The sequence below is a fragment of the Podarcis raffonei genome, chromosome 2 (genome assembly GCF_027172205.1).
Source record: "Podarcis raffonei isolate rPodRaf1 chromosome 2, rPodRaf1.pri, whole genome shotgun sequence".
Classification (NCBI taxonomy): Eukaryota; Metazoa; Chordata; class Lepidosauria; order Squamata; family Lacertidae; genus Podarcis; species Podarcis raffonei.
This window is the reverse complement of record NC_070603.1, coordinates 40,419,128-40,440,380: the sequence shown is the minus strand read 5'-3', so window position 1 is coordinate 40,440,380 and position 21,253 is coordinate 40,419,128. Positions and strand designations below refer to the sequence as shown.

The following is a 21,253-nucleotide window of genomic DNA, read 5'->3' as shown; positions in this document are numbered from 1 at the left end:
ATAAACATGAGAGGCAGCAGCTTACAAATTGCAGCAACAGCAAAGTCAAAGAGTGTCAGTGATGACTGAAGTTGCTAGAGCTAAGATCTACGACCCACACTCATATACACTGCAAGACAACACTCTGTGGTGGCACCTCATTTGTGGAACTCTCCCCCAAAGGTGATACCGTTGCCTTCCTCTTCAAAGACCTTTTGGCATCACCTGAAGATGCATCTTTCCCTACCAGGTATTTGGGTGTGGAGATTAGTGATCTCTATTTTTATGCCTGCTGTTGAACTGCTATATGGTTGTATATATATGTTGTTGGTTTTTCACCATGTTATTGTGTGTGGTGTGGGTTAGAATTTTGTTGGGGTTTGTATGCCGTATGCTGTCCTGGGACTCTATGGAATGAAAGACTGGCTAAAAGTGAAATAAGCAATCTCATATAAGTGAGTAGAAAGTACAGTCAAAAGGTTTACTCATGTGAACCTGCTCTGCTCAAACACCTTAGAAGAAAGTTTACCATCAAATCTGTTGCTGTCTAATTAGCATATTTCAATTATTATACCAAAACTGTTTTGTCTATGTATTGATCTTGGGTACTTGTGAATCCAGACCCTCACGAATAAAGTTACCGTAATTGAACAAATGGTACAGGAATGAGGATAACATACAAAATGTGGCCTAAGGGGTAGGAAGCATAACCTGACACTGGACTCCAGCTCCTTATTAAAAATGTGCTCCAGACTCTATGCTGGTTGGTGTGAGATTTTAACCAAGTCTGGAACTATTAATTTATGAGACAGCCATTATCCAAAGTGAAAGTTCTAGAGACAAACAGTCAGTGAAACATCTACTGGCAGTATTGTTAATGAAAGAGTTCCCACTAGATTAGAAGGAGGTGAGAAGGTAAATAAAAAATCAATTACTAGCAAAATTAAAAATGATGTAGTCATGTAACATCTACATTAAACTGCTGAGTGGGATTATCCAGAATGTGTATGTAGCCTGGGGTTCTTTCTGGATCCTTTGCTGTCGCTTGAGGCTCTGGTGGCCTCAGTGCTGCAGAGTGCCTTCCATCAGCTTCTGCTGGTGGCCCTTCTGTACCCCATCTGGACAGGGGTAGCCTAGCCTCTGCTGTCTATGCACTGTAAACCTCTAGGTTAGATTAATGCAACACATTATATGTAGGGCTGTCTCTGAAGACAGTTCTGGGCCCAATTCAAAGTGCTGGTTTTGACCTGTAAAGCTTTAAATGACTCAGGACTGCAATACCTCAAGGACACCATCTCCCCATATGAACTGACACAGACCCTGTGATCATCATCAGAGGCCCTTCTTTGTGTGCCTCCTCGATGAGAGATCTTGGAAGGTGGCTCCCTGTTAATGGAATGCTCTCCCCAGGGAGGCTTGCCTGGTGCCTTCATTATATATATTTAGGTGCCGGCGAAAACATTGCTTTTCAACCAGCCGTTTGGCTGATTAACATTCCATGGCATTTAAAATATGCTTGTGGGAGGGGGATTATTGATTTGTTTTTGTTTTATTATGTATTTTGTCTCCTTATTTTGTACTTTTCTGTTATGTTCCATCTTCACGTGTCTCAGACAATCCTTAATTTAAAGAGGGGAATCTTCTATTAATTATTGTACAAAAGAAAAGGGGAAGTTGTTCCCATATTAGCTGCATTCTGATCTTCTTCTGATTGATGTTTATTATGAGGGGAGAATTTTGCTTTACATTGTTTCTTACAAAACCAAAATTTTGTTAGAAGTTTTGTAATGCGAACACAAAATCACCTGTATACGCACATGCGCATGCACAATGGGCTTTCTAAGTTAATGCAGGAGGCTGCTCTCAGCTACAGTATTTTAAGAGGGTCTCTGCAGTGAGTTATCAGAGCCTGTTTTTTAAAATTATATAGGAATGCATCTCCCTTTGTGCACATAGACGCTATCAAGCAATGTTAAAACAGCAGTGTGGGTATAAATAGCAGAAAAATATGATGCAGTCCCACTTTACATCTCTGTTACATACAGTGCTTTGTTATGAAGCAGGTAAGTCAGGCTTTTGTTACCCTGACTCATACCAGAAATGTTTGCCAGTACACACTCAAAACTCTCATCAGCCATGCCGTCTCGAAAGTATACCTGGGATTCACAGGATTACAAGAAGCAGCATGAATGTTGCTCCACATTGACATGCTTCATATTTATAAATAAGCATGACTAAATGAAACAATTTGTGAAAAGGAAAATAACTTGTTACTTTCTCCAGCTTGTTTCTCCAGCTATTTTTTTCACCCTTGCCAGGACATTTAATTCAAAATATAATGAATGCACACCACACAAATGCTTGCAAAGGTTTCCCTCCTCCCTTGGTTATGCTTATTATCTGAGACACTCTCCTAACAACGGCACCCACTAATTTATAACATTCTTCCCAAGATCCTTTATCAAGTTTCAGCCACAGGTCAAATAATTTATGCTTTAGAAAGATGATCTCTGCATTTAAAATTTATTGTACTTGTGGAGGTTGGGTCTCTAAGTGCTCATCATTTTCGCAGCTCATGAAATAATACCATCACTGGTCAAACCATTCGTCTTCAGTATTGAGGATTTCTTGATGCTCACCGATTTAGCGGAGTTACAATTATGAATCATCGGACTAGCCATAACTTATGATCCTCACAGTAACCACTAATGAAGGTTGCCAAGCAGTTAAAATATCAAAGCAGCATATATCAGAACATTTTTGAGCACGGAGATAGACTTCCAGTGTTGCACTTCTCCTATATTTATTATATACTGTAAATTACATCATTGGCTGCCTCCTACACTGACAGCCTTGCACTCCAGAGCTTAAACACCAGGTTTTAATAACCACCACTTGGCAATCTTTTGATCATCAGAGGAAGATGAAAGGAAGCGCTGCCTGCTGCAGGCCGTCTGCTCAGTCAAAACAAAAGGAAACTTCAGAGAAAGACAGACAGAGATGCATCAGGTGTTAATCTCAAATGAACTATACAGAAGTCAAGCGTATTGGCTCTCCATTCTCTATTAATTTCAAAAAATTCCAGGCAGCTACAAGATGTCTCACCATGCCATACACAGGAGAAAAAGCACTTCCTCCGTGTGTGTGTGTGTGTGTGAGAGAGAGAGAGAGAGAGAGAGAGAGAGCGAGAGAGAGAGCACATTGCTCAGAATCTCACAGAAGAGTTTCTCTAAACTAAATGAATCCAGTATTCAGATGTTTGTGGTTGTTCAAACCTTGTCTTAAAGCTTTTTTTCCCTCTTCCAAAGGAAGTAAAGGCAGTGAAGAACACGCTCCTTCCACGTTCTGTTGAAGACAGAAGGCAGTGAGCTGACCTGCTCCCTCCTAATTAATACAATGTGGTTAGCTGTGTGGACTGTGCATTCCAACACTCCAGCCGGTATGGACTGATAAGGCTTGTGACCAACAGGAAGCCCCATCAGTTTTCACTGGTTTCTTGCTTTGCTGGCACCCCTCCCGCAGGAAACCAAAACCACACCATGCGCCCACATAACTCAGATCTCTTTCTCTCTGGTTTGGCAGGTGGCCAGAGGCAAAACCAAGAACAAGCACCACTAACTGAATAGCCTCCCTTTGTCTTTCTAAGCTTCAACTAGGTGAAGTTCAGGAAGACTCAACATGTCAAAATATTAAAATCCTGGTATTCATTCCTAACCTGGTCATCTGCAGTTGAGAATAAACTGAACAGATAAACAGAACAGATCCATTTCACGATTAATGGACTTCAGTCCAATGACTTCAATGGGCCTGCTCCAAGTCAGCACTTGTATTTTGCCCAGTGTAAGCATAGGAAAAATCTTACATAGCATTTTCACATGTATCCAGGCATAAGAATCACTGTCTTTCAACTGAAGCTAACCTAACAGACGGCAAAAAACAAAATTAAACTTTAGAATGAAACAAATGTCAAGAGCTCAACACCACAGTAGCCAAGAACACCACCACCACACTTTCCTGTAGGAAAGAGATGCATGGAGCTTACCAGTTTGGCTAAGGAAGTGCTCCAGAGCAGGGAATTGGAACGAGCGCCACTTTGGCCCTGTATGGTGTCTCAGCAAACCATCTCCAGCTGTCCTGCCAAAGTTGGAACTAAGATGGCTGCACAACCTCCAGGATGAACCCTGCACACCTCTGCAGCATCACACTTAGAGTATAACTGGGGCTCATCATGCTCACTAGAGGGAAATGGCACAGCTGTCATGGTGATCAAAATGTGGAAGCCTACACCTAGGGTTACATCTAGATCAAAACCAGCACTCTGTGATAAATGAAATGGAATCTGAGGTATTGTTTCAATATCCATTTCTGCCTAATAAATATGTTTCTATGTTTTGCACTAATTGTAGTTTCCAAATGGTCCTCAACAGGGCTTTTTTTTAAATAGAAAATGAGGTTCCAGAACTCTCCTCTTTTTTAGGGGGAGCACCCACCCAAAGTTGTTGAGCTTTCTTTAGGGGGAGCACCCGCTTGACCCAAAGCCACAGGGAAAAATTTAAAACTTTTGCCACCAACCTACACAGCCATCGCATCACTGAAATTGCCCTGCCACCCACCGCGCGGCCTGAGCACCGTGCAGGGGGGTGGGACCACCACACTACAGAGCTGCCAGAAAAACAACTAAGAGGTGCTAGAACTCAGTTCCAGTGGGTTCCACCTGAAAAAAAGCCCTGGTCCTCAAAGGGAAGCCCAGGTACAATGATTTTAGTGCTGCCATCGCATGGAGAGCTAGGCTAGGCTAGGCACAACCACCCATCTTCTGGCTTTTCTTTATTAATTTTAAGAAAGGTTTATAAGAACAAAAATTAGCAAGCATTTTACATCAAATGCCAGAAGTACAGCTATTGCAGATGTGCAATACAATTATCTGAGGCAAACATTCCCCTTCCTGCCCCCCACAAATCAGAAGGGGTTAGTATATCATCACTTTTGATTTGTTCTCTTTCCCTGTGTGTTGTTTTCTTTAATTTCCACTGTAAGTTTTAGAAGTTCAATACAAGATATGCAATTCCATCTGCTTCTTTCTCAAGGTACTATCACTCAAACCTAACCATAGCAGTTTATCTTTCAGCTACTAAATTCAAACCATTTTAAACATCCTGCTTTCATCTTTACAATCTTCTCCCACTTTGAACCATTCCACAGTCTCAGAAGAATGCACTTGACTTCTAAGAGGAACATGCAATCTTTCAATATTTCAATGTTGTACGTTTTGTTGTAAACAACACTACACGTTTTATCTGCATGGCAGTGCCATAAATCAATCTCTGAACTCCAAAAAAAGATATTCTTTCTACATAAAGATCTGACACTACAAAAGCTTGATTTTCAGTTTTCATAAGGAGATCAGAAAACAGGTTTACAACCCTAAAATGGGTATTGAACTAAAGTAAAAGCAGGTTAGGTAAAGCGACTGAGACTGAGGAAAACGTAATTTGCCTTCAGGATCACATCACAGGGTGGGATTTCCATCCCCCCCCCCACTTGTTTAATAAAACAGAAATGGGCAATTAATCATTGGGATTTTCCTACTCTACCCCCCCCCCCAGACTTGAGGGTTGTGCATTATATTACACATATACAAATATTGTAGCTCAACAAGCCTTTTGTTCAAGACTTTGGTGGAGCTCAGCTTGTTAGAGTGTGGTGCCGATAATGCCAAGGTTGCAGGTTCGATCCCTGTATGGGACAACTGCATATTCCTGCATGGCAGGGGGCTGGACTAGATGATGCTCAGTGTCTCTTCCAACTCTACAATTCTATGACTTTGTATTTGTCACTTGTTCAGTGATGTTGCCTCCACCTGCCTTGTTGCAAGAAGGACCTCCTGCAACTATACTGCATCACCATAGTTGCAAATTCTGATATTATGTCATGTGTAGTTTGGCTCTTTTGTGATGCCGACATCACACAAAAGTAATCTGTCACTCAGCCTCAGTAACAACCAGTAACCTACTCCACAGGTATATTTTGAGGGAAAGCACAAAAACTATAAACGCTCACATACATTAAGTAGAATAGAAGCATTGCCACCCGACCCGACCCCACTCACCATTCCCCCTCTACTTCTTTCCCCCTTTCCTTCCTAATGTAACACTAATGTCTCACAACAAATGAAATTAATCTGTAGAAAACGCAACTGGAAAAAAGAGACATTGCACATACTTTTGTAAACTAAGAAATATGTTTTTTAAAAAACTATACAGTGGTACCTCAGGTTAAGAACTTAATTCGTTCTGGAGGTCCGTTCTTAACCTGAAGCACCACTTTAGCTAATGGGGCCTCCTGCTGCCACCGCGCCACCGCTGCGCGATTTCTGTTCTCATCCTGAAGCAAAGTTCTTAACCAGAGGTACTATTTCTGGGTTAGTGGAGTCTGTATCCTGAAGCATCTGTAACCTGAAGCGTCTGTAACCTGAGATATCACTGTACAGTGGAACCTTGTGTTACATATCATCCTCCTTGCAAACGCTTCGGGTTACGAGCTACGCTAAACCGGAAGTAGATGCTCCTGGTTGTGAACTTTGCCCCGAGATGCGAGCGGAAGTTGCGTGCTGGCAGCACAGCAGGAGCGGGAGGCGCCATTAGTGAAAGCGTGCCTCAGGTTATGAACGGTTTCGGCTTAAGAACAGACCTCCAGAACGAATTAAGTTCGAAACCGGAGCTACCACTGTAAAGGCTCTGTGAGCTCTGCCCTATACACATGATTAGTAGTATTACTACTACTAAAAGCCAGTTCTATTTCTCTGTAACATCTGAATCAGGAGAGGCCATGCAAGCCCTGGACCAGTGCCTGGATTCAGTGGTTGAATGACAGCCAATGAACCAACCTCTAAAGATGGACTTGCTGTGGGTAGGTAGTTCCCAAGTCCAGAAAATTAGTCCACTCCTTGCTTTGGATGGGGTCATGCTCTCACTGAAAGAGCAGGCTCATAATCTGGGAGCACTTCTGGATCTATATCTGTCACTAGAGGCCTTGGTGGCTAGGAGTGCATTTTACCAACTTGGGTTGGTAAGACAGCTCCAGCCATTTGTGTATCAGGATAGCCTGACCACTGTTGGCTATGTGCTCATAACTCCAGATGGGATTACTGCAATGTGCTTATGTGGGGCTGCCCTTGGAGCTGCAACTAGTGCAAAAGGCGGCAGCTTGATCACTCAGTAGGCTGGAATATCACAATCAGATTACACCACTGCTGAAAGAATTGCACTGGCTGCAAATTAGCTACCAGGCTAGGTTCAAGGTGCTGTACTGGACTAAAAAGCCTTATGCAGCATGAGAACAGGGTACCAAAAAGATAATCTCATCCCCTACATACCCAGCTGACCACTATATTCTGCAGGAGGGCATCCAGCTGATACAAACCTATCCAAAGGTCCATTCCACACGATCTCAGAATTGCACCTTTAGCATGGCAGTACCTACCCTTTGAAATTCCCTCCCATTAGATGGCAGAAGCACCTTATTCATATAACAATAAACCATAGTTTCAAGAATATACACCTGAATTTTCCTCAGTTCCCCCCAACCCAGCACTGTGTCTATTTTGTTTATTTTTACTACCGCTGCCAAAATAGGTGGAGTCCCTGGGAGCCAGAAATACTGCTTGCACCCCGACTGCCGCTTTTATACCATCAAAAGTAGCACCACTTTGACAAGGCTTTAATGCTGTCTTAACTCGTGTTCCCAAATAAACATGTTATGCTTGATGTTCATATTCTGATCTATCATCACACAGGAATTGCAAAAATGAGTAACTTTGTATATTCATAGCACTGAGCTGTGAAGACAAGATAATGATGAAGCACCAACCTGGTTGATGGAATTAGCAGCGCAGGATGATAGGCCTGTTCCAAGGGAGGCAAGCAGGAAACAAGTTAGGTCAAACGGTACAGGTGCCATTGCAAATCCAGCTGAGGCAGTACTTACAACCAGGGCTGTAATGCAAACACACACTTTAGTACCAACATGTTAATAAAATATATCACTTACAGTTTTGCAGCTGGAACCACTGTATATCAATTACAATATTATAAAGACAACTTCATCACAGACAACTTTGAGGTTTTCCAGCTCTGAGTTATCCTTACTCTTTTTGATAATACTGCCATGAAAACAGTGTCCTCCCCCCTGCCTCATGATTAAAACAGGGGAAATAAAAGAAGCTGCTCCTGCTCTCAAAAATATGAGGGTGTGTTCCCATGTTGGCACATAGTAGTATGCTCTCTGCATGTGGCCTTTAGCAACTTGCCTAGGGTGAGTATCCATTTCACCAAGCAACTAGGCATATTCCCATAACCAGGAAGCTAATGTCACATGTGCAACCACTATCACACTACTCAGCTCTCTCTTCCACCCTTCTAGCCTTATGACAGTTAAAAACAGCATAATGAAAAAATTAAGGCTGAAATTAAATAAAGGAAAGATGGAGGTGGAGAGGTAAGTCAATGGTGGTGCCAGAAAAAAAATCACAAACGACATATTTTGCTGCCTTCCTATTTGAGTTCTGTCAGAAACACTGGGTTTCCATTAGTAAAGGTAAATGCCTTCCTTTAAATTCTGACAAGAAGTTTTAATTAAATTTATCAGAGCGAATACTCAAAATCTATTTATTTTAACAAAACACCAGTTCATTTATAGAAGGAGGGAGGGGGAGCTGTCTGTATGGCATTATCATTACAATGACCCTCAAAGAAGTTCTAACATACTGTAGCCAGTGTTCTAATTAAAGTCTCCATTGATTTCTCCAGATTAATTTCAGGCAGTCATTTCATTGCGACTTATCAGGATCTCATTAAAAGCAGCTGCACTACATTCTCATTTATCCAACTGGAATAGATATTTCTGTAAGCTTGCCCAGTATCCCACACTCATAAAACAAAGTTTATGCTGTCAAGTGCATCATCAGGGCCTTGGCTAAAGCAAGCTTTAAGTGCACGCCTCAAATTCCGACCTAGAGACCTTCATCTATGCCTTTCTAACTTTTAGAGCTGCCTACTATAAAGTAGAGTGGGTGGGGAGGTAAAACTCTGGGTGATTTGAAATAGATCAGCAAAGATTTCAAACTTCTAACATTGTTGTTTGATGGCAACAAAATGACTCTTCCCACCAAACCCTACATTTTACTGCTCAAATGAAAATTGGAGTTGGGGCAGAAGTTAATTTTGTATGAAGAACTGTGATCTCAGTTCAGTTATTGTATTCAAAACAAAATCATTGGTTCAGAATTCTTTAATTCTTTCTCAGTCCTCCCTCGCATTAGCTTCATTGCTGAGCCCAGGTAGAGGTCCTGGTTTTGGCCCATGACATCTTAAAACAGCTTGAGAACTCGGTACCTAATGGAATGCATCCTTCCATATGTACCTATCCATACCCTAAGGATAGGGTGGGGCAGCTAGAGACATGGCTGGATTGCCTGTGCAATCAGGTTCCCCTTGAGGAAATTGATCCCTACAGCAAGAAGGACTGAAGTCACCACCCATCAGCTAATGGCAACGTCAGGAGTGCTTGGGGAACTTGATCACACAGCCAATACCTGCAAAAAGCAGCTACATCTAGATGTAAAAGTGGCTACACCTTTCCCATTGACTCCAAACTTTAAAGGAAAAGAGTCTGCAGATTGCACATTGACAGCTAAAGTTAAATGTGAATAACAAACATACTCACATTCTACTAGTTTGTCATATACTGTGCACTAAAAAAAATATCCATATATGCCCATCTCAAGGTTGCTTATGACTTTCCGATAGTGGCAATAAAATAAAAACCCAAACTCTTAGAACATTTAAAATATAGAAAATTAAATTTTAATCCCAGCCTTTTTCATTTGAGCTTTTAAAATGAAATCCCTACGCTTCAGAACTTCTATGCTAAAACTAAGCTGCAGAAAAAGGTGTGTTTCTTATTTAATTTGTGGGGGAGGAATTTGATCATATTACTGCAGGTTTTAATATTTCCCCAAGGAAAGCTACCATTCTCCTAAAGCGCTTGGCATGAATGTTTTTCTCCTTACATTCTCACACTTTGTTCACTGAAACACTAAATATAAGAGTAATGCTAGTGGTAGGAGACTCACCAATTTGTTTACTTAGTAAGCCTAGATTTGTTTGGAGTAGTTATATATGTTTCATTAGAGGTTACAGCATGAACATTAAAAAGAGGCTAAGTACTTAAAGCATTCTTGCATTTAACAGTAATTTGAAACAAATGTTCGTAACACTTCTTGCAGAAACTAAGCAGGAGCCCTAAAAATAAAGCAGATTGTGATACTATGTTATATCAGAGAACTTTTGGAGGAAGAGAGGCTGAAGTGCGAACTCTTTTATTTTGCTTCCTCTGTGCATCAAGAAAAATAATTCTTTATGAAACTACAATATGCTATCTATCAAGAATCTGTAAAATCTATGGAATACATTTGGTGGAATGTGCACCACTGCAAAGTCTAGGAGTACTATATTGTATTCTTGGTAGGAGAACAACAACTAAAATTAGAGCCGCCTAGAAAACCAAACGTTTTGTAACCAGTATTAGGGAACGAAATAAGATAATGAGTTTTTTATTAAAACGTCTAGGAGATTTAAATGTTTAAGAACTAATTTCAGCTCTCAGTAACTTAATTAAATAAAGAAGCATTCTATCAATGAAGCAAAATATAAGCCAATGCTTATTCTCTATTCAGACTTTACAGTACTTGGTATAAATAACCCAAATTCCTAAAAAGTGAACATACAATATTCCCAAGCTTCAGAACAATTACTTCTTTTGAATGTTCACTTGTCCTTAGGCACCAGGGGAAAACCTTCCTCTTCAACCAGGCCATTGGGTATTAAAACAATATATGGCCTTTTAATGGTGTTGGGGGGGGGAGTGTATTTATTTCTGTTTTTGTTATGTTTTGCATTTTGGTTTTGTGTTGTAAACTGCCCTGCGATCTTTGGATGAAGGGCAGTATTTAATTTAAATAAATCAATGAATTAAAATTGTAATAGCCTACTTGACCCATGTGAGGCACATTATTAGCATCTACGATCATCATCCACTATGTGTAGCAAGTATATTTAGTTCTAAAATTCAACCCACACAACCACTGCAACCACTTCTCATTTATGCTTATTTTGGGTTGTGCCAAGCTTCCCTGTCTGATTTGAGGTGATTACTTCCCTTCAGCCTCTTACATACTCTTTAGCAAGGCCCTCCCAACCTTCCAAAGAGGTTTTGCAGGGGGAAACAAGTAAGAGAAAGATTGGTTGAGTGAGCTGCCATCTACTTGAGTGACCACTGGATACAGTGCTTTGATTTTGTATTAACAGGTAGATTGCTTACACAATTACTTGGCCTGAGACAGTCTCAGCTTAAGGTACTGAAACTCTAGGTTTATTTAAATCAAGGTTAAACTGCACAAAGAAAGATATGACTTATGCTGGCAGCACAAGGAATGGATACAGACTAAGTTCCCTTGTGCCTGCACAGCCGAAAGTTACACCAACATCAGGTATAGTACTGTAGTGCTGTAGCACCCTGGTTACCGTATTTTTCGCCCTATAAGACGCACTTTTTCCCCTCCAAAAATGAAGGGGAAATGTGTGTGCGTCCTATGGGGCGAATGCAGGCTTTCGCTGAAGCCTGGAGAGCGAGGGGGGTCGGTGCGCACCGACCCCTCTCGCTCTCCAGGCTTCAGGAAGCTATCCGCTAGCCGTGGGAGACCCAGCTCTCCCAGGGCTAGCAGAGACCTTGCCTCCACCCAGAAGCTTGGGGCGCGCTGAGCTCCGCACGCCCCAAGCTTCGGGATTAGCACAGCGGTCCGCTAGCTGTGGGAGAGCCGCGCGAAGTCGCGGGGCTCTCCCCCGGCTAGCGGAGACCTTGCCTCCACCCAGAAGCTTGGGGCGCGCTGAGCTCCGCACGCCCCAACCTTCGGGATTAGCACAGCGGTCCGCTAGCTGTGGGAGAGCCGCGCGAAGTCGCGGGGCTCTCCCCCGCCTAGCGGAGACCTTGCCGGGACCCAGAAGCTTGGGGCGCGCTGAGCTCCGCACGCCCCAAGCTTCGGGATTAGCGCAGCGGTCCGCTAGCTGTGGGAGAGCCGCGCGAAGTCGCGGGGCTCTCCCCCGCCTAGCGGAGACCTTGCCTGCACCCAGAAGCTTGGGACACGCTGAGCTCCGCACGCCCCAAGCTTCAGGATTAGTGCAGCTCTCCCATGGCTACCGGAGACCTTGCCAGCACCCAGAAGTTTGGGGCGCGCTGAGCTCCGCACGCCCCAAGCTTCGGGTTTAGCGCAGTGCTCCGCTAGCCCTGGGAAAGCCGCGCAGCTCTCCCACGGCTAGCGGAGACCTTGCCAGCACCCAGAAGCTTGGGGGCGCTGAGCTCCGCACACCCCAAGCTTCGAGTTTAGCACAGCGCACCTGGGGGGGGGAAAATAAATTTTTCCCCCTTTATTTCCCCCCAAAAAACCTAGGTGCGTCCTATGGGCCGGTGCGTCCTATGGGGCGAAAAATACGGTATATCTATCCAGAACAGGTGCAAGGGCAAAAAAATGGGCACCATCAAAGGTCAGGCAGGGAAGTTTTGATTTCTTTTTAACGTTTTACAATTTTATTGTTTGGTTTTTTGTTTTTATATTGTAAACCACTGTGATATAGCTTGATGATACAGTGGTTGATAACTAAATAACAGGATTTAGAGTCACATGCTCACCCAAATCTTATTCACTCAGAAAGAAAACATAATGAACCAGCAAGAAAGGTGTTTTAAATTAATGCACTCTTAAAGAGCTCAGCAGAGATCCAAAAAGAATTCCCCCTTTCTCCCACGCCATTTTCAGAGTCACGATGTAATATACCGTATTTTTTGCACCATAACACTCACTTTTTTCCTCCTAGAAAGTAAGGGGAAATGTCTGTGCGTGTTATGGAGGGAATGCCTACGGGTGGCATGCCTACGGATTTTCCTCCTCTAAAAACTACGTGCGTGTTATGGTCGGGTGCGTGTTATAGAGCGAAAAATACGGTAACTGCCCATTACTGCACACCAGCAGCAGTATATAAATCCACTCATGCTAGAAAGCACATAGCATAGAACTCTCTCTCTCTCTCTCTCCACATCACTTTGTTTAAGGGAACACTGGAGAAAGGGGACTTAGCCATCTGTTGCTTGCACAAAGTTGGAAGGGCATATTAAACTTATGTTTCCTACTTTCTTCTCTAAACCCTTGTACACACTTTGCTTGACAATTCCAGGTACAAGCACACAAATAGAAATCTCTGCTCCACTCCAACTCAGGATGTAAAAAAGGCAGCCCAAACAGGTAATAAAGGAAGAACTCCTCATATCAGAGTACAACTGCTGTACAGTACATGTCTCCATCATCCTCAATTGAGTCACCCTCAATTGAACTCACCTTTCAAAGCCTGGCTACATGGCACATCCCAAACATGCATATTTTAGAGAAATGCCATTGAACTTTGCAGCCCTTGCTTTTACAACAAGAATAGGAGAAGCATGCACATATATATATTGCAATAACCTATATATATATATATTGCAATAACCTACACCTCTGAAAGAATAACAATATTACCTGTAAGTTTGATTTTGGACAAACGAGCTAAAATGCCTGGTAAATCATCCAGCTCTAGTTTCATCTCTTTCCATTGTTTTTCTTCCTTGGATGCAGGTCCTGCTACAGTTCCTGTGCCTCCGGCGATTACTGTGGACTTCCATGCTTCAGATTCATTAATAACTCGTTTCTCAGATAAAGGCGGCAGAAGAGGTGAAACCGATCTCACCTCATGGATAACCGTTTTTTCCTGACCTGAATGCTGGCCTTCAAGGAAAGGAGGTGCAGTTGATTCTGACTTCAACTTTGCTCGCTGGCTGAGGGCTTTGCTATGCTGGGTTACATACTGAAAAAAACAATATAAACTTGTAAAATAAAATAAACTACTTTTTATTATAGATTCTGTGGGCCTATGAAGCTATGTAAGTATCTACAAATTTAATTCAGATTCTCAAAAGTTTTAGATTATGCGGTTTCTATCACATTGCTTGGATACAGAGGTCACATTATCCCAAATACACAGAAAGGTGAAAACCTCTCTTGAGCTATCGTGGCCTAGAGAGTAGTTTTAATTTGAGCATTAAACTGTTTATGCTGTTTCAACAAGGAAAGTTCTTTGCTACTGATATGCAACTAAAGCAAACTCAAGAGTAGACACAATGAAATCAGAGGATTTAAGTGCACTGATTTTAATCAGTCTATTCTGTGTATGACTAACACCAGATATTTATAGAAAAAGCTTCACCTCACATCACTGCTCTAATCACATTATTTATTTATTTTCCCTTCAAGAAGTTTCATGGAATAGTCTTTGTTTTCCCTTTGTAAGTAATGAATACTATTATGCGAGAAATCTATACAGTACAATGAATGCAGTTTTGATTTTCACTGCCTTTTGTAGCACTACACAGTATTACACCAACTTACCATTCGCTTGATGAAATTTAACTGTTGAAATGTAACTCCTCTTTCTTTGGTGACCCTAAAGAAACAAGCAAACTTGCATGGCATTTGCTGCATGGCTTTTTTCTTGAAGGTGCTGGAAAAAGTCCTACAAGTAAGGGGGGAAAGTCTGAATTTACTTACAATAGAGATTAGATTGGAAACTATTACAAATTTTCAGTTTCATCAGCAGGAAAAGATGCAAATGAAAACAAAGCATAAAACAAAAAATCCTTGCAAAATCCAAGGGGAAGTCATTCAGTGTTTCCTTTCAAACAACCGATCAAGCTAATCTTTTCCACTCCTGCTACTGCCATTGGCTATAAAACTGTTTATAACTAGACAAGCATCAACAAAATGGAATATTTACTTAAAAGTAGGTATTGCCCATTAAAATAGCACCAGAGTTGAACATTCACATCAAGAGAACATTTCTGGTTTTTGCACCAGCTGCAATGTGTGTGTTTATTACAGATCTTAAAAACTACAACTATGATATAAGACAACCATAAAACTTCATTTTTAATTGTCACAGTAAAAAGTCTCATGACAATAAAGGCAAACACTAAAGCAATGTTTATGAGCCTGGTGTACGTGCTTCAGTTCGTCAAGTCGACACATCACAATTCCATTGAATGCTCACTAAAAAGTAGCTTCTATGTCTGGAACAAACAATTTCATTTATTTAACATGCTTTTTTGTATGCTTGCACAAGTTACTCAGATAAAGTATGCCTATTAACACACATTATTTTAACTAGGAAAAGTGCATATTCTCTCAAAGGAACACAAATCTTGAGTTGAAAAGAAAGTAACATAAATCCACGGTGAAGAGAGGGGGAAACCTTTAGTCATATATACATTTAAAGGAGAGAACAAGGAGAATGTAAAGAAAACTTAAATACTTCTACATAGTAAAACATTTTCTCTCTCTCCATCACAAAACCCCTGAACTTGCTGAACCTGTTCCCATTTTTATGCTGTTGTTTAAACTTTTATTGTAGGGGATGGTTTTGTTTTTAATTGTTGCAAGTCACGCTAAGCAACTGAAATACCGAAAGGGCAAGGGATACATTGTCTAGATAATATATAAAAGAATCAACATATTTTAAAGAAACACGTGAGGCCAAAGGGGAAAAGTCACTAAGGAAGGTGTGCAGCATCCTAGCCAAATTGCCCCTTTCTTGATATTTTAAACCAGTGCACCAGGGAATTCACTTAGAGAACTGAAGCTCATTTCTCCCCATCACAACATTAACTACAGTCTTGAAAAAGAGACACTAGTAAGTCTAAGTGCCTGAAGCTTTCTTCATTGCCATATTTCTGCATAGAACTCTGCCAACATTTTCATTTACCTCCATGTAACACCCCTTCTTAAGGAAAATAGGAAACTGTCTTATACCAGGGTCAAACCATATGAGAGCTGTTACCCCTCTTCCTTTCAAACAGCTACAATTCCCAGTGTGGTTTAACCAACTATGCCAGGGACTGAATTTAGGGTATTCTGTAATGCAAAGGATGTTCTCCACCACTGAACAACATCCACTGCCAATGTCTTATCTACTTTCAGATCCACACAAATCTTTCTTTCAAATCCTCCTTGACCTTACCCTGCTAATCTTGCATTTTCATATCCCAAGAGATCTCTGACACTGACCTTTAAACCTGTTGTTCCATCACCACAGACCATCCAAAGGATCTCAGCTCCCTCAAAACTATCCACCCTTTGTGTCTTATTGCCCCCTTGTACCCTAAACTGTCTTCCAGAACTTTAAGGGATGGTGTGACTCTCCATTCTGCCAACCCCCTCAAAAATCCTTCTTGAGGCCTTAGACACAGCCCTTTAGTCTTCACCTCCCACTAAACATAAGCCTTAAAACATACAACTGAAATGAATGCACCTTCTTTCCCTGTGTATCCTTGCCACCATCTTTTATTTTTGTTCAACTAAGATAGTAGAGTATAGGAAAATAATTGAAGAAGAGTGTGTAAGCAGAGAAAGATTTTTCTCACCTTGCCTATAGTAACAAAATCCCCAGCAAGTTATGCTTTTTAGCAAGTTGCACTTTTTACTGGAGGCAGCCCTGTATTGGGAAGTTTTTAATGTTTAACGTTTCATTATGTTTTTATACGTGTTAGAAGCCACCCAGAGTGGATGGGGCAAGTCAGCCAGACAGGTGGGGTGGTGTTGTTGTCGTCAGCAAACACAGCAGAAGAGAATGGGGGGCTGCTTTCTCCCCCAATGTTAGTTAGTTAGTTATTATTTGTTTGTTTGTTTGTTTGTTTGTTTGGTACTACCTGTGTACACAGAAGTTACCACAGGCTTGTACCATGAAACAGAAGCTGTAGCCAACAACACCGGCTTCAGCTCAGTAATCAAGCATACATGCCTTGGAACCCGTAAAGCAAACCCTTTCCATTTAGGAAAAGCAATCATATCTATAGCATTGTTGGGAGAAGACTGCTTTGGACTAGCTGCTCACTCTTATGGCTCTGTTTCTTTTACGATCACTCCGCTTCTGTTCAGCGGGCAGTGCCTCTGCTTTGCACGTAGAAGGTCCCAGGTTCAGATGCCGAGGTAGGGATAAAGGAAGGCCTTGCCTGAAATCCTGGAAAGCCACTGACAGGCACCTCACATAACATTTAGTAAGCAGTGCCACAGTCCGGCACGGGGCAAGGCAGGTTCCTATGACCTAGAGTCGCCCTTCGGAACACACGGGAGCAGAAGCAGCCGTGCAAAGAGGAGAGGCGACAGGCAGAGAAGCCCGGAGGAGAGAGCCATTCCTTCTCTGGCACCTTCCGAAAAGGCGCTGCCCCTTCTCGCCTTATTTTGGCACCCAAGAATCCCTGTCCTCCCCTCCCTTCTTCTCCCGCCCCGACGGAAGGGGCAAAAACTCCCCGAGGTTTTTCCTCCCAACTTCCCTTTGGTACCTGCGGGAGCCCGAGGCGGTGCGCGACGTAGGAAGGGCAGAGAGCGGGACTCGGTGCCCGCCCTGCCCTTCGTTCCCCTCAGCACGGTTCCGTGGGCGCCGCCATCTTGCCCGGCATGATTGCCACCCGGCCGCCCTCCGGATTCCGCTTCACTTCCGCGGAGCTAAGGCGGGACTTCCGGGAGGTGAGCGAGTTCGGCGCGCGCGGCTGGAGAAAGTCACGTTTTAAGCCTAGGCGCGCGCGGCTGGGGGAAAGAACGGGCGGAGGTCGCGCGCTACACCTGGCAGGTGCTTTGCTGGAAGCGCAGGCGCTGCGGTGGTGCAGAGCGGGTCCCTCTTCGTGCCCGGTGTCTCCATATATGCTTCAGCCTCGGGGAGGGTAGCAGTGGCTCCTGGCCAGCGGGAGAAAGCGAAGCTGCGCCTGTTGAACTTCTGTCCCTGATGTTAAGGACATCGTGGGAGAAAAGCGGGCCGACCACGCTGCTGTGTTTTGCGTTGACGGTCTTGTCAGCAACGTCTATAAATAATATAGGATGGCAGCGCACATTATTTTCTATCCTGCAAAGTACCTAAAATCAAGAGATAGGGTGCTTCCAGGCAGATGTTTGATGGTAGGGTTGGTGCTGCTCAACCAGCAATTCCACAGAAAAACTGACATGTTTAAACGTCCTGGATCAATTCTGTTTCATAGAAACAGATCGTTGTTATTGATGGTTGTTTATTCATTTGTTTACATACCACTTACATGCCAGAATGAGCTAGTTTGAGCCAAGCTCTAGGCAGGAATGGATTTCACGCTGGGAGTTAGGTACCACAGCCAGTGAGCATGCGAATAGAGGCATCCATGCTAGTCAAAAGTAGGAAAATCCCACCCTCTTTACTCTCTGGATCACAAAAGGCGATATTTCGCCTCCTGATGACAAAAACCAAGAAGGGCAGTTAGTGGAATGTTGTACATATCACCTTGTTTAATCCATCTAAGTGTGCATTTAGAGTGGACTACAATTCTGCCCAGGCCAACACAGTGCTGCTTCCTTCAAGACTACTGCTACCTTCTTGCTGGGATAAAAACTGTTCATGGCTGGAGCAACTGAGAATTGAGAACAGGCAGATCACTCAAGAAAAAGGGTTAAGCACCTCCCCACCACCCATTGCTCAAGACTACAACCTCCCACAGCTGCAGACAAGGCAACAGTTACACACAGCTGTCAGTCACATGTAGCTTGACCCTTAGTGCCTTCTTTTATCCCACAACTGCGATTTTTGTTGGACCCTAGCATGTTTATACTGTGTTGGTGGTTGTGGTGTGAGATGTTGCAGTGGAATTCCCTGAAGAAACTCAGGCTGAGAAATATTCAGAAGCTTCTTTCTTTTGGACAGCCAAGTAACCGAGTTTTGGTTTCAGAATTATAGACAGGCTGGAGGCTTTGGCATTTACCTTCCCTGGAGAGTTTTGAACTGGATTGGGGACTTTTCTGACTTTATAGTAGAATGTTGGAAGCAAAAGAAAAGGCTGGGAACCTTGAATAACCTTTCCCCACTGGAGTCTGTAGTTTATTTGGACATTCCTCACATTCATCAACAATTAAGTGCTGAAATGATTCCTTGTTGAGAGGCGGTTGGCTTCTTTTTTTGTTTTTCTCCAAAGAACAGTTCCAATAGAGATAATGAAAAATACACTTTTCTATAACTGTAATAAATGCATTTTACCTACAAAGCTAAAAGCAGACCCTCGCTGATTTGTGCTGTCTCATCAGGATCTCAATAAACTGCCTCTTTTTACTGTCTTTCCAAGATAGTAATGAAAGGAGGGAGTCTGATAAATGAAAGACCACAATATATAGCCAATGGGTAGCATTTAGTTTGGTGAGTCACAAGGCGTATAGCTGTGCTATAAATGCCAAAGTGAGAGGAACAAAAGCCTAGCGTCAATCATAGGAGAAGACCGATGCATGAGTAGGAGACGCTACTCATCTCCTTAACACTTCCCTTCCCCCTGGACTGTTTTTCCACTCAAAATTGTTGCTGAAGATTAATTCAAGGGCGGGGACATGAAAGAGGTTCAGCACTCCCTTCCGCCTGCCAATCCTCCACTATGATTGGTGCCATACAATCCTCTTGGCTGCTGAAGAAGGGCTTCTAGGAGGTCACACTCCTTTCTTCCCAGCATCTTGACTGGCTGGCCAGTTGGCTGAAAGAAGCCATGACTGCTCCAGTTTGGATCAGGACCATGTGGATGAAGGAGATCTTAATCCTTCTTCCCCATGCTGCAGCAGCCCCAGTGCAAGCCACGCACCCACAAAGTTGCTATTTGCTGTAGAGGGATATGGGGAGGGTAATATAGGTGCAATACAAACTCACTAGGTCCGTATGTTTTCGCTTTCATGGCTAATAGCAACTGTTTGCTGACACTGACTATTGGCACCAGTGCTCTGAAAGAAGGTGGTAGGGTTAAATCCTGCAGGCACCATGGTTCTGATCCAAACTGGGGGTGGAGGATGCTATGGCTGCTTTTAGTGTTTTTTTTTTTTTTGGTGTTTTTTTAAGGCATTGGAAATGCAATCACTTGTCTTTGATGTCACAACAACCATTAGCCTCTGGACCCAGGTTGCCTATTGAGCCAATGGCTAGAATATTGCTTGCATGTTTCCCCTTATTCATTCTGTATCTGTACTAAAATGGCTAGGGCATCCTTCTCTAAGCTTTTGCCTTGTAGCTGTTTTGTACTGCAGCTCCGTGAGCCTCAGCCAGCACAGTCTTATGACAGTGGAGATAGAACAGAGCCATCACGGCCAGTATCCTTCTTTTAAAGCCACCCTAGTTGGTGGCCAACACTTCATTGTTGGGTACAAATTCCATAGGTTAGCTATATGGGTACAAATTCCATAGGTTAGCTATATGCTGTGTGAAGAAGCACTTTCTTTTGTCTCTTCTGAATCTTCCAACATCTTCCAACATTGAACTTCATTCTGTAATGGTTTCCTGTTTGGCTCTGTACTAACATTCTACTAGAGTTCAAGACCAGACATCGTTTAAACAATATTTCTAGGAAGTCTAAATTTTACCCAGTGAATTGCTGTGATGCATAGTTTTTTTATTCTTCATGTTTCACTGGCTGCTATATAAACAAGACATACTAGTGTCTGCTACTTCAGGACGATGCAATATTTAACAAATTGAGCCCTATTAATGTTAATTATACCTATGTATTAAAAACATTACGCAGTCCTTTTTCCTATTAGTTCAAATCATAAATATGACAGTGGTGGCTTAATTAGGTTTCTGCAGTCTAATACAACTGCAAATATAGTATCAATGCAATATCAAGTGGATGTAGGTTTTGATTCACAAAGAATGCAAAAGTTTAATATTAACGTATTTTGTATTGTACAATTCTCTATTGTATTCTTCATTGCCATTGTACGTTGCACTTGATGGCCACCAGTATTTAAATATTTTAAATTAATTCCAAAAAATATTCAATGTAATGACTTAATATGATAAAAGACAAATCTGGGGGCTGTATATGGTTCGTGAGATGAAACACCAGCAAGAGTCTTTACTGGATAGATTTGTTGTCAGAAAATGATGCTAAGTCTTACCATAAAAATACATGTGTGCTTCATATAATTTGTCACTGATGTTAGCACCCCACTGAGACTTGGCATACTTTTCAATGCAGGGTTTAAAAAAACCTAAGTGCAAAATAAATAGTGGAGTGGGGTGGGGGTACCTGCTGTTTCATTTCCTAAGTGATGTGTAAAAGGTTATCAAAGTAACTGCCAGGAAATTTAGTT

At 42.4% G+C, this 21,253-nt stretch overlaps 1 protein-coding gene across 1 annotated transcript in view; it reads right to left on the bottom strand.

Annotated features, from left to right (window-relative positions):
- The window catches only part of LOC128407594 (protoheme IX farnesyltransferase, mitochondrial), a 93,511-nt gene extending 75,898 nt beyond the window's left edge, over positions 1–17,613 (bottom strand). The window contains exons 1-4 of the mRNA XM_053376132.1: positions 17,458–17,613; positions 14,513–14,636; positions 13,607–13,931; positions 7,849–7,973 (exon numbers count right to left, since the gene is read on the bottom strand). Coding sequence (XP_053232107.1) covers positions 7,849–7,973; positions 13,607–13,931; positions 14,513–14,605 — 543 coding nt within the window. The 5' untranslated portion in view covers positions 14,606–14,636; positions 17,458–17,613. The remainder of the gene's footprint in view (positions 1–7,848; positions 7,974–13,606; positions 13,932–14,512; positions 14,637–17,457) is intronic.
- Positions 17,614–21,253: the final 3,640 nt, after the last annotated feature.